We start from the raw sequence: 13,192 nt of genomic DNA, 5'->3' as shown, positions 1-13,192 counted from the left end.
GAGTAATGGTTAGCTGGTACGGGCGAGACGCAGCTGCACCAAAGAGTGGACACGAGGCATGTACCTGGAAGCATCACGATGGCAGAAGAGCTATGGTTTCATCCAATGGCATTCCAGTAAGCTTTTAGGAAGAAAACGAGGGTGAGCTATGTGTACCGACATGGAAAGACGCCTACCTCATGGGGTGAAGCGTATACGTAGGAGGGCCAATTAAGTGTCTATTTTATATACCTACAGGTAAATTATTCTTCATTCAATGAACACATTAGTTATTGAGCACCTGCTATGTTCTGGGTGGTCTCTTAGCTGATGGTGGAGGAAAAGTAAGCCCCCGAAACAAAACCAGGAAATGAAGTCTAAGCTCCAGACTATGGATTTCCCTTTACGAGCTTCCCTCCCTTTGCACACGGCCTCCCCCACGGCCACGCACTTTTAAAAGCTGGTCCGTGAGCTCCAGTTTTTAAGCTAGCATTTCCTCGCCAATAAAATGGGGGGTAATATTCCTTGCTCTGGTGGCCTGAGCGTTAATGTGAGAATGAAAGGAGTGAGCATATATGAAAGTACCTTGGGATTTACATGTTTCGTATATGAAAGGAATGAACTTAGAGCTGTCCCTTTCTCCCAAGCCTTATTTGCTACGGAAGCTCACCCTGGACCATTTCCTTCTTTCCTGGTCTATGTCACATACTGCACATCTGTTGTAAAAACAGTCTGCACATCGCTCAAAAACACACTGTAGACAGGTCTGTTTTCCTTCCTGGTATGCTATCCGCCATCATCTAGCAGTTTCTTACATACGTGTGCTAACTCTTTAAGATTCCTCCTGCACCCCAATCAAGTCCAGAGAGAACAGTGTGAAAAATACTTACTGAATACTATAAAATAATTTTGAAAAAAAAACTGAGTAGATTTGATGTTTGGTAGTACTCTGATGTATCCGTAAATATTTACGGAGTACTTACTAAGCGCTAGGCATTGTGTTGCATGCTGGGAATACAGATGTGATCAAAACAGCCCAGGTCCCTGCCTTCATACAACTTTCAATCTCAGTGGGAACACAGACTAAGCCCATTACGTATGTGTAAAGTTTATTATTAAAGGAGAATTAGGTGGGATAGAAGGAAGAATGGGAGGTGGGGGGAGGCAGATGGTAACCTACTCTGGGTGGGTTAAGAAATACAACTTATTTGAGAACCCCATCCCTAAACTAAATGTGGCACTTAGAGTTAGCTCATCAAGAGGAAAAATAAATCAATGTTTGATTAATTATAACAAAGAGAGCTTTCACTGAGATATCAAGTTGATTCTTATTTATGAAGTTAAATGTCACAGATTTATTAAGCAATCTGCCTCTAGAACTTCTGAGCATAGCTCTCCTTATTTGCTTTTAAAACGTCTAGTGTGCCAAAACAAAGTGTAACAAAATGGATTTTTTGTTTACTTATTTTTCACATTCTTAGAATGAAGGAAAGCATTTTATATTCATCTCTATATCCAGCCCCCAAAATTCTATGCGTTAAGTGTGGATTAAATGAGATTTAAAAATCAGAGTCTCAGCAGGAAACTGATGGCAACTCAAATGGACAACTGAGGATAATTTTGTGAGGAACCCAGTTACAACAATATGGGTTGGGTTAAGGGAAGCAACAAGTAACAATAAAGCATTTCCAGGTAGTAATAGCTGGGAGACCATCTAACCAGTGGGCTAGGAGCCAGTGAACACCCTTCCACTTGCAGGGGAGGGAGGGAGAACAGGTTCAGGAACCTAGAGAAAGAGCTGGAGTTATGGGAAAAGGGCCACTGGAGAGGAATATAGCCTTTGGTAGAGGAGCCCAGAGCCCGGCAGAAAGGGAAGCAAAGGGAGTAAGTTCTGAGACTCCATTCTCCTCTCATCCTCTCATTTCTTGCTCTTGCTGTCCATGGACAGACCAGGAGGAAGCGAGGGAGAGAGAGGGAGGGAGGGAGGGAGAGAGGGAGGGAGGGAGGGAGGGAGAGGGAGGGAGAGGGAGAGGGAGAGGGAGAGAGAGAGTGAGAGAGAGAGAGAGAGAGAGAGAGAGAACCCACTGACCTTGTGAATACAGGTCTGCTTAGGATGCAGGGCTGAGTGCAGAAGAGTGGATTGACAAAAGCAAAAGAAAAAAAATCCAACATAAAAAAAAATATATGGTGATTTAATTTATGGCACTGTATTGTACTTTTGTGCTCACTTATTCTCTTATGCTAATAATCAGAAAGATACAACAAAATAACAATCTGTCATGTGGTAAGGGACCTCAGGTTATTTAAGCTAGCTCTACAAATTCAGTTCTTTAATGGGTAAGCCACAAAATGGATACTTAATACCCATTGGCTATCTAATGTAAGCAGTTTCAAGTTTATCACCTTTCTCTTTCCATAATGGTAGAATTTTTAAGGTGTTTAATTTTCACAGGGAAGTGGAGTCATAATGGTCCACAGAACACATCCACTGGGGTATACATCTTATGCCTCTTCATCATGTTATGTCAAATTGTATTTCCTAAGGTGCTCAATAGGTTGTCATATATAACCAAGGAAACTCAATCCAAGTACAATACAATGTAAATTCAATACAGGGTACCGCTGTTTGCTGTAGAATTCTGTTTACTGTAAGAATGAAACAACAATGCTTTAGTGTGTCATAAAAATAACATGCCTAGTGAATATAGACGCTCCAAACATATTTGCTTGTTTTTCTTTCCAGTACGGCATGGCAATATGAATCTCAACTGAGGGTTTCCCCCCGAGGTCCAGATGAAGATTGAATGTGGCAGGTATGTCCCTATGTGAATAGTTGATCCTTCAATTAAAAAGGAAAAGAAAGAACAGCTTTCACATTGTGGAAAATGCCTTATTACTGTTATGCTCTCCTAAAAATGGCATCAGTGGAATCTAAAAAAGATTGTGCTTGGGAAATTCTACCTGACAAACTGATTGGAGGTGTTTCATTCAAGTTACACAAGGTTTGCTCAAAACTGTCAAGCAGTTTTCCTAAGTGAGTCACTGGATTCTATAATCCATTTCTCCTATTAAAACTGAGCATTTCCAGGAAAGGAAATTGAATCACATTTTGACTTTTTAAAAATACAGTTGTTTCAAAATAAAACCTTTTTTAAGCCCACTTCTTTCTTTAGAACAGGAGAAACATCAGAGGACAACATCAAAGAAAAGCAAAAAAAAAAAAAAATATCTTTTTTTCTCACATAGCTAGATGGAATTCTACATTATGAGCATTTCTACAAAAGTTGGGGCAGAATAGTTGTACAGTGAATAAAACCATGAATTTTGAGTTATTCACATCCTGTTTTATATTACATTCCTATTTAACTCGATATTATCTCTGACTAATTAAGTTGCTTAATACTTATAAATCAGTTTCCACATCTGGACGTGGGACTAATAATACCTATTTCGTGGGCTAGTTATGAGAAGAAAGTACCTAGCATATAGTTATAAATTGCAGCTATTATTATTATTATTATTATTATTATTAGTGTTAGTGAGAAATCAAATATTTCTTTGCATGAAGCAAGTACTTAATATTCACACATACACCTTCATGTACATACATTATAAAATTTTATTTCTCTATGATCATCCCTCAGTGTCCTTCTGGAAAGCAAATATAAAATGGATATGAAAGATCTATGGATATTGTTTTTTCTACCACCCATTCCTGAAATAGTGTGTATGTTCCAAAAGCAGAACTCAATGCCCTGTCGTCCTCACGGTACTATGTCTAAGTCTGCAAAAATAATCAACTTCCTAATTCAATTTTTTGTTCTTATTGACATTTTCTCCACTGTCTTGTACATATGCTTGTATCAAGTCTCACAAAGCTGGGCCCATACAAAAGGCTGAGTTAGGAAAAGTACTCTTTCCTTTCTGAAGGGGACCCCAGCACCCTCGTCTAATCTAATGGGTGCCCAGCTCTCCTGCTGCCCTCTTATTATGCCCATCCTGATGCTACCAAATCCTGATGAAGGCAACCACACAGCCTTCCAGACTGAGGCATGCTAAGTAGATCCAGTTTCACACACGGGCTCTCTTTCCATTATCTACAAGTGTCCAGGCTGAGGAAGTCTGGGTGTCTAACTGTGTCCTTTGAGCCTTCAGCAGGCCAAGAGGGAGATGTCTTTCACTGCCTTTGAGAGCATCTCACCTATATGACATGTCATAAAACATGCTATACATGTGCATGTGTGTGTATTGTATGATCACATACGCGTAGGCTTCTCCCATCGACATGATTAGCATTTTAGCATCGTCTCTACCTTAAGTAAACAGGAATTCATTCAGCAACTGCTTAATACCCATCTACTTCATGGTTAGCACCCTGCCAAGTGCTGGGACTAGGACAGTGAACAAGGCCCAGGGGAACCCTCTCCTCATGTTGGTCACAGACTAACAGGGGAAGTGTTTCAGGCAAACCCACTTATTTAAAGATAATGGGGAGATCCCAGAAACTCTACATATTAATAAAGGATAAGAATTTCATGTTCCATATTTTTTTAGTTAGTATTTAAAGAAACATATCCCAATTAGTTGAAAATGTCATTACATGCTATGCTAGAATGAAAAATTAGTTTGGTGTAGTCAGGTATTTGTGCTGATTTTAGTAAGGTAGACTTAGGAAAAAATGTATTGCCAGATTTTACAGCCCAAGCTCCTGAAAGGGAATATGACTCATGAGAATTTCAAAGCTCTCAAAAGTGTAACTCTCATTACACAATTGTAATCTATACAATACAGGTCACACATTGATTAGACAGCAATTCTTTGGGTTACTTCTCATTGATAGCTAACGGTATTACAAAGGAAGAGTCAAGGTTCTACAGAATAAAGAGTTCTTATCCATCTCGGACCAAAAACATAGTTTGTTTCACAGGTTTTAAATTCCTGCCTGAAACCAGAGGCTGCAAAGAATACCTTTGCCAGAAGGGACGTGGATGCAAAGGGCTCTGATTCGAGACAGAGAGCTGGAGTGTCACACCAACATTTTTGCAGGTGTGGGAAGAGACTGGAATTAAGCAGGACATGTTTGAAGGAAAGCATGAATCCGTGTACCACTTCTGCGTGAATTCAGTGGTAAGGACTCAGTACTTAAAGACGCTACTTGGCCGACTAAGGCAATTCATAGCAAGTAGCATTATTTATGATAGCAAAATCATGGAAGCTTCAATGCCCATCAAGGAAAGATGGGTCACGTGAGCTGTGGTTTCATTCACTGGGATTTCATAATGCTCTTCAAAGATTGAAGTTGAGCTGTGGTTCACTGCCATGGCAAGATGTTTCCACCACACTGTTAAGTAAGGATTATCACTATACTTGAATGAATCATTTAAATCAGAATGGGTTGAAAAGCAGGACTGTTTCCTAAGCCCATGATGGCTAAAGGCTACCACTTGCTAGATAGGCAAGTACTGGATATTCATATCAGAACCTTTTATACCTTTCATATTATGTGACATAAAAAGATGTATCTAGAAATATACATTTCTTATTACAGAAAGTGAGTTTACTGTTTCTCAACATTTTTGTTTTCATGTTTATAAACTCCAAGTGAAATAATCCAGTTAGGTATATAACTAACAGAGTCAAGATTTGGGAGTCTAGTGTGTACAAAACCAGGGACGTAGCACCGGTTACAGCCTACGACCACCTGAACACACATGTCTCAGGACGTGTTCCATCTTAACAAGGACCCAGCGGGATGACACACCATACCCCACTAGTCCCCTCAGGGAGCTTTGTTCCCATCCACTTGGGCACATTGTGCATATCTCTACCTTGTCATTATCTGTTTCCATGGATATTTCCCACAGGAATCTGGATACCCTTAACACTGAGGCCTGGGAAAATCCATCTTGGCATCTTCAGAAGGATGGCACCCAGCAGTTAGTCAAAAATATATTCTGAGGGAACAAATTCAGATTCTTGCAGGACCTCGGGAGGCTCCTGAAGTCATCTGAGTTGTAAATATCTGGGGCCGTCAACAGGAACTGCAATCGGGACATGGTGTGGCAAGAGCAATCGGGGGTGAGCAAGTCTTAAGGTCAAGAGTGCCCCCCAGGTTTCTGGCTGGTGCAACTGGGTGGTGCGAATCAGTGAGGGAACGCAGGGGAAGGGGCAGGCAGAGGGGCAGAGAAACTGAGGAGAGATCAACTTGGATACACTGAGTGGAAAGTGTAATAGACATCCATGTGGATGTCTCCAGAAGGGATCCTGAGGAGAGAGGTGTATCAAATTCTCATCGGTGTTTTGATAATAATTAAGTCAACAGGATATTCTGATTATTCCTGTCTTTGATGGAGCACTGGACTCTACTTCTTCAATCAGTGCTCCCGAGATAGTTCTAACGATCTGATATGTTTCAGGACCATTATTTAAAATCATTTGAAAGGGTTTTTTTTCAGTAACATACAGATGAAATCTATTTTATTCTTTAATTGTATTACTCTTCTGCAGCATATTTAGAAATTCAAACGCAACCATAATGTAGCATACATTGTAATATGGGCCTAGATCCATTAAGTTTGAATGAGATGTACTCTGGCAAAGGAAAGTAAAATTCTGAATTGAAATGTGAAATCCCAATGCTGAACAGAAAAACCTAGTCCCAGACTCCATACTGCCAAACAAATATATTTCAGGAACTGGCCTATCGCTACCTCTGTTCTCTCTTTTGGTATCATTAGAGCCAGGACTCTACAGTGTAGATGTCAGTGTTCAAAATGCCATTTTCATGAGAAACTAAAGAAACTAAATAGTGTTAGGTACCAACAGAAAATACAACATTGTGTTAGGGTCTGTGAAAGAAAATGAGAAATGAATGATTCACGGCCCTTGTCATCTGGTAGGCAGGCGTGTTGGACATGTACCCAAATAAATCTGAGTCTAGGATGAATGAGTATGTGCCATTATGAAGGCATAGAAACAGGATATGTGGTCAAGAGAAGAGGGAAAGCTTTACTTAAACGCACAATTTCAGGAAAGAGGCCTACATTAGCCCTGAGGAATGAGTTAGATTTCTATAGGTGAAGACATAGAGATGGTATGAATTGTTAACGCTAATTTTGCAATCAAGGCAGCTTGGGTTCATGGAATTCAGTAAATATGCCAAAGTAACACAGTTCTCTGAGTCACAAAGAAAATTTGACTCAGTCTACTTGACTCCACACCTATGTCTTCCAATCCTATATTAAGCCATAAATATTCTACGGTGCCTAGAAAAGAAAGTGCAGTATAAAGCTCTGTACATCCAGGCTGAGTCACAGTGGGAAGTAACCCAAATGCCAGAATAAAGAATTTGGATTTTTATTCTTCAGCGTTTTTTTAGGGGGAACCGTGGAGGCTTTCAAAACACACACAGGGACAAGGTGCTTTCCAAGAATCAGATTACCCCTCTCCAGACAATGGACACTAGACACCAAACACTGGTAAATCTGGGGAAAGTGGAGAGAGAAGTAGTGAAGAGAAGGAGAAAAAAATTAGTGAAACCATTACTTTTTAAATGTCTAATCACTGCCCCACAACAAAAATTTAGAAAATTTTGATGAGATTAAACACGACTTTAGAATACAAGAGAAGTGTTAACACGTATCGCCAAAATCTCCCAAATGCTTATTGTTCAATGAATATATTTTAAAATTGCTTGTAAATGTACAAAACACAATAAGCAAAGACTCTCTGAAGTGTAGAACGTATGTCTCTTGTTAATCTAGGATTTTGAATGCAGCTGTAATGCCAGTTACAAGTACCAAGTGGGATGAAAGAAGTCGTTTTACTATGCAAATCATGTCATACATAGCATTTAACGATAATCCAAATGGAATAAATCATTAACAGTCATTGCCACCTATGGACTAGATTTCCTTTGTGGAACACAAAGCATGACAAGGTTTTTGATGGTTTAATATAAGAATCAAATAGACATCCATATATTTTTATTAGAAAATGTGTAATAGTACAGAAATAACTTGAACAGCAGAGAGAACCAGTCACGCTAATTATCAAAGTTCTTTCCTCTACCTCAAATATATCTAATGCATTTGCCAAAAGTTTCATTAAAGTGTGATGACTGGGATAATTAATATCATAGTAAACATAAGACAAACTAATAAAATTGTAAAGTTTTTCCTTTTATTCTTTTTGGCTATGCTAAAAGATGTGATTTCAATTTTCAGAAATGAATAACTTAAAAGAGTTTCTAAGATACTGAAAGTCTTGATATTTGTGTTAAGGGGGAACAAAATGTGATGTTATGTAAGCTTCTATAGTTTGGAACAATGTACTATGCTGTATGAAATGTAAAGACATTTTTAAAAAATGAGTAAAGCAGTTTCTGCCCCAGATTATTACAAAAATTCTTCATAATAAGAATTTAGCTTAGCAAACTTTAACTGGCTAACTTAATGCTCTAAACTATGCAAAGAGGCATATATCGCTCTTCCTCTTCCCCTTCAAGTTAAGGAAATATAAATGTATAATATTTAATGTATGTATTATTTAAAAACTGCATGTTGAAATTTTATAACTAATATATTAAAAAAATAACAGTGATCCAAGTGGTCGGTCTCTTTTCAGGGAAACTTATTACATCAAAAGCATTTTGAAATACAATATGTACATGAACTTTCCACCTGTCTACTTGCCCAGGAAAGAACTAATAACTGTCAAAACCAGAAAGTCATTGAAAACACACTGTCTCTCTCACAACGGCATTCTTGGGAACCCTCGTCTGTTCTCTGTACCACTCCTGGAACGTATTAAACAACCAGACGCAGTACCCAAAAGCTATCAAAAGGGAGCACTTTTGAGCCACCAAAATTGTGTGTTAGCCTAAAAACCACCGTCTCCCAACTACAGACCACGATACTATCTCAGGTATTTTATGCGCTAAAATGATCATTAAAAATTAAGCACTACATATAAGCTGCCATTTAGAATATTAATTTACCTTTGCTAATCATCTTTTTTAACTTGAGGCTCAAAGAGTTCACTTACCATTCGGACGTCCAGGCTCTGTCCAGGAGATGTTGAAGGAGTGAGGTGAGTATGCGTGTGCTCTGGGGGCTGGCACGCCTTCAGGTGTGCTCTCGTCAATCATAACCTCACTGGCCGCGCTCACCGTGCACCCACCCCCAGTGCAAGCCTGAAAAGAGATTTAAAAAAAAATGCACATTTCACTCTGGGTCCCAAAAGTTTAGATGGGCACTGAACAAAAAGGAATTCATAAAGAGTCCCTGATTCTTTGAAATAAAGCTCCCTTTACTCGCAAAACAAATTTGTTTCAAGGCTGAGTTTTGACATTTCATTAGCTTGCTTTTTAGAACCCAAGAAAGCCATCTTCAATAATTAGAAAATAACCCAGAATGTATGAATGCATGAAATACAAATACGTCCTAAGTTAGAGCTGAGAGATAAGACATATATTGACTGGGTGAATAGTCCTGCTGAAATTCGCCTTGCACAAAGGTTCCTAGAACTAATTAAGCGCACACGCGTCCACACACACACGTGCACACCGTATGAGAAAAGTACTAGAGCCTACAGACTACTTCAGGATAAAACAAGTGATTTCTAAGGAAAAAAAAAGATGTACAGCAAATATAATTGCCTTTTATTTCCTAGAGTGTAACCAACCAATATATTTCAAGTATAACACAATGTGAAATTGAACAATTTTTCTGATATATCAACAACAGAAAAGTTATTGAGTGACAGTTAAATGATCACAGAACACATACCCTCCCCCCCGCCGTCCCCAACACACACCATTCCCTAAAAAGGCATCAGTAATGCCAGAAATGGAAACACAGATGTTACAGATATTTTAAAACTCCTGTGTACACTTTCATAATAAATTGCAAATATCCCCAAATAAATGTTTAAATGTATTAGGAAAAATGTCTTCACTACCTAACTTGTTGGATAAACATTTCTCCAAGAAATGGAGCCACACATAGAGTTTTTCTAGACGAATTTTGCTAGCACATATTAGCAATTATATCTTCATATAACGTAGATATTTGAAAACTACACCTAAGCTTGGTTCAGCATCTCTTTAGATTATAGCTGCATTTTACACAATGAAATTTAAAAATGTTTCAAAAAGCACTCATGTTTATCAAAATCAGTAAGAAAGTAAAGCAAGATCAAAGGACAATGTAAAACGCACTCAGTCATTTAGTTCATGTTCATGGAATGTAGATATTACTAATACAAACAATTAAAGCACGTCTTCATTTCTTTGGGACTGTCCCTGCTTTTCAGTTGGATGATGAAGGAATGACCTTTTGCTACTGAAAGCAGTCAATATTATTTTCCCGAAAGATAGGAAAAAGCTGGCTGATTTTTAAAGACATTTTCTTATATTTACAATGTTAATGCACATAGCTGCAAATTCATCTTTGGAAGTATAAATAATTATATATGGTCAACAGACATCAATGCTCAACAGAGATCAATTTCACTTCCTATTGTAAGAATACAACAATAGCCCATGTTTTCAGGATAATTCTCATCAGTGTAAGCAAGTTTCAGATGGGTTACATTGTGGCCCGGGCATGAAACTGCATTAAGATTGGGGACCTAATTAACCTCTGTGGGTTTCCTCTAATTCTCAGCTGTGGCATGTGCATATATATGTAAGAGAGAAACCACACTCAGCCTGATAACAGAATCTTCGCAAATAAAGAGGAATCAATGGAGTTTGTGTCCAAATCCTGACTCAAAGCTCTAGGACATGTCACCGTTAGCCCAAGAATAACTACCTGGACATTAAAATAGAAAAGTCAGAACAAAAGATTCCCGACATGCTACAAATCCACCAGAAAACATGGCATGAAAAGAGGCCACACGGGATAGCTGAGTTACCAAAGGAAAATGGTCCAAGAATCCTTCTTTCCAGTCCTCAGAGGGAAATAAATCCATCCACTTGTACTCCCCAGATTCCCACCCCCTTAAGAGGATGTTGCAGCATCTTATTGCTAAACTCTTAACACAATGGGATTTAATTCTGATAGTCTATCACTATTGTTTTTCTCATTCATGTCCTAAGAATTGTCTCCTTCTAACTCTCCCCAAAGAAGTATTGTAGTATACGACATAAAATTACACACACACACACATGCACACACACATACACACACACATGTATACACAACACATACACATATACATGCACATACACAAACACACATATACACACACATACACACATACACACACAAACACACATACACATGCACACACAGAATGAATTACAATGCACTTTATTTTGAGAATTCTATAGAGCCTTCTGGGATAAATAAAGACATCCTCTGGTTTGGAAGTACTGTTCTTTGGGCCGTGTTACCAAAGATCCATAAATTAGTAACTTCTTAAGAACTTCTTAAGATTCCAAGGAGTTCGTGAGAGAATTTTTCTTGTAATCCAATCAGAATTTATAAAAGGGGACAGTGAAATAACAGCATTACCTGCAAAAATTCTTATTTTGTTTTCTTCCACATACATTTGCACACGTTTAGAGGTGCTGAGCAGCACAATACTAGTTCCTTCAATAAGGAAATAAATGTCCCTAAAGTTGCTTCTTATTGGTCTCATCTAACTGATACTATCTAAATGAAATTGAACCAATCAGTATCTCATTTGACCTGGCAGCACCAGAGGCCACGGCATTCAATGCAACTGAATGCTGATTAAAATTCTGGTTTGGAAAATCTAAACAGAACAAAGATGCATTTATGAAATGGCAAAATCCTTGAAAGCCTCTGAGCCATTAAAATAAGGTGTTCCCACCCATCTCCTATAGCTTGTATCAACTATAGTCATTAAAAAACCTGCAAAATCATAATACTACCCTGAAATGATGCGTAACGTCCGGCCAAACAGGGGATTCAATTTTGGTACAATGAAATGCCCAACTAAGGGAAGTATGTCAATTAATTTTGAAACCATGACTATTGGGGACAGCCAAAGCTAGCATTCTCTTTGCCAATAGTTTGTTTTCGAGTGTGGGGATGTTAAAAATCCAGCATATTTTAAAGTATGAAGAAAACAAACAAGGCCACATTATCTATAAACGATCTTTTGAAAAGTTAAACTCATTATTTCCAAGAATCTTCCCAGGAAACATATTTAACACTTCATGTTCTTCAAGGAGGCAAATGTGTAGCAGGAGTATGAACGTTATCAAACAAATCTTGACACTTGTCTGTCTTCCTAGCTTCTCTATTTAATTGCTGACTTATCTTTCTTAGGAGCTACCACACTTCACAATACCATTTGTTGAGTGTAACAACATGTTATGCTGTTTCTTCTAGTAGAAAGAACATGTTTGGAACCAGAACCCAACTCTGAAGTTTTACAGCAAATTAATTAATTCATATCAGAAGTCTCAGATTCTTTATGACATACGTATACTTCACGTTTGTTCGTTCGTTCATTCATTCATTCATTCATTCATTCATTCATTCGTTCATTCATTCAAGAATTGTTTGCTGAGCTTCCAGTTTCCACCAGGCACCATGGACATGCCTTCTCTCTGCAGACAGAAGTTTGAAAGACACAGTCTCTACCCTTCAAGAGTTTATAATCCAGTCAACACGGAAAATGAAATGAAACCACAGGAAGCAGCATACCTGCTCTGAGTCTGAAGTAAATCACGGTGGTTCCAATTCCCATGTATTTCCCTCTGTTCTAACGTCTGTTTAAAAGGTTTGTTATCTACATATTTTGTTCTTCAGCACTTAAGCAGCCTATGTACAAGGGCAACTCCACTTGGCTGAGAACCTGATCTCCACCCACTAAATCTGATGACCTTAAAAGCCAGTTATTATGTGGGTCTATGTGAAACATACAATAATCCCTCAATGAACCAAGATGAACCTAAAATGGTCTGGGTCATTTAACTTACTGGTTAACAAAGTAAAAAAAAAATTAAAAAAAATTAGTGGACTACTCCCTGAAAATGTATTAGTATTTTTTTCTGCCCTAATAAATACAGTGAAATCGACAATAATGTGAGCATATTTATTTCCCTAAAAAGAGTCGGGGCAAGGAGTCCCACATCTTTATGACATCTTGCATCAACATTATTCAGTGGCTGACAGACCTTGTTGGACTCCATAGAGTGTAGTTTGGGGTCACCTTTTTAGCATCATAGAATTTC

The 13,192-nt window shown here is 38.3% G+C and overlaps 1 protein-coding gene across 1 annotated transcript in view; it reads right to left on the bottom strand.

Annotated features, from left to right (window-relative positions):
- USH2A (usherin) overlaps window positions 1-13,192 on the bottom strand; it is a 582,349-nt gene that overhangs the window by 279,960 nt on the left and 289,197 nt on the right. Inside the window, exon 34 of the mRNA XM_074316330.1 lies at window positions 9,025-9,172. Coding sequence (XP_074172431.1) covers window positions 9,025-9,172 — 148 coding nt within the window. The remainder of the gene's footprint in view (window positions 1-9,024; window positions 9,173-13,192) is intronic.

Source organism: Rhinolophus sinicus, linkage group LG12, assembly GCF_036562045.2.
Source record: "Rhinolophus sinicus isolate RSC01 linkage group LG12, ASM3656204v1, whole genome shotgun sequence".
In the NCBI taxonomy this organism is placed as follows: Eukaryota; Metazoa; Chordata; class Mammalia; order Chiroptera; family Rhinolophidae; genus Rhinolophus; species Rhinolophus sinicus.
This window is presented reverse-complemented; position numbering and strand designations above follow the sequence as displayed.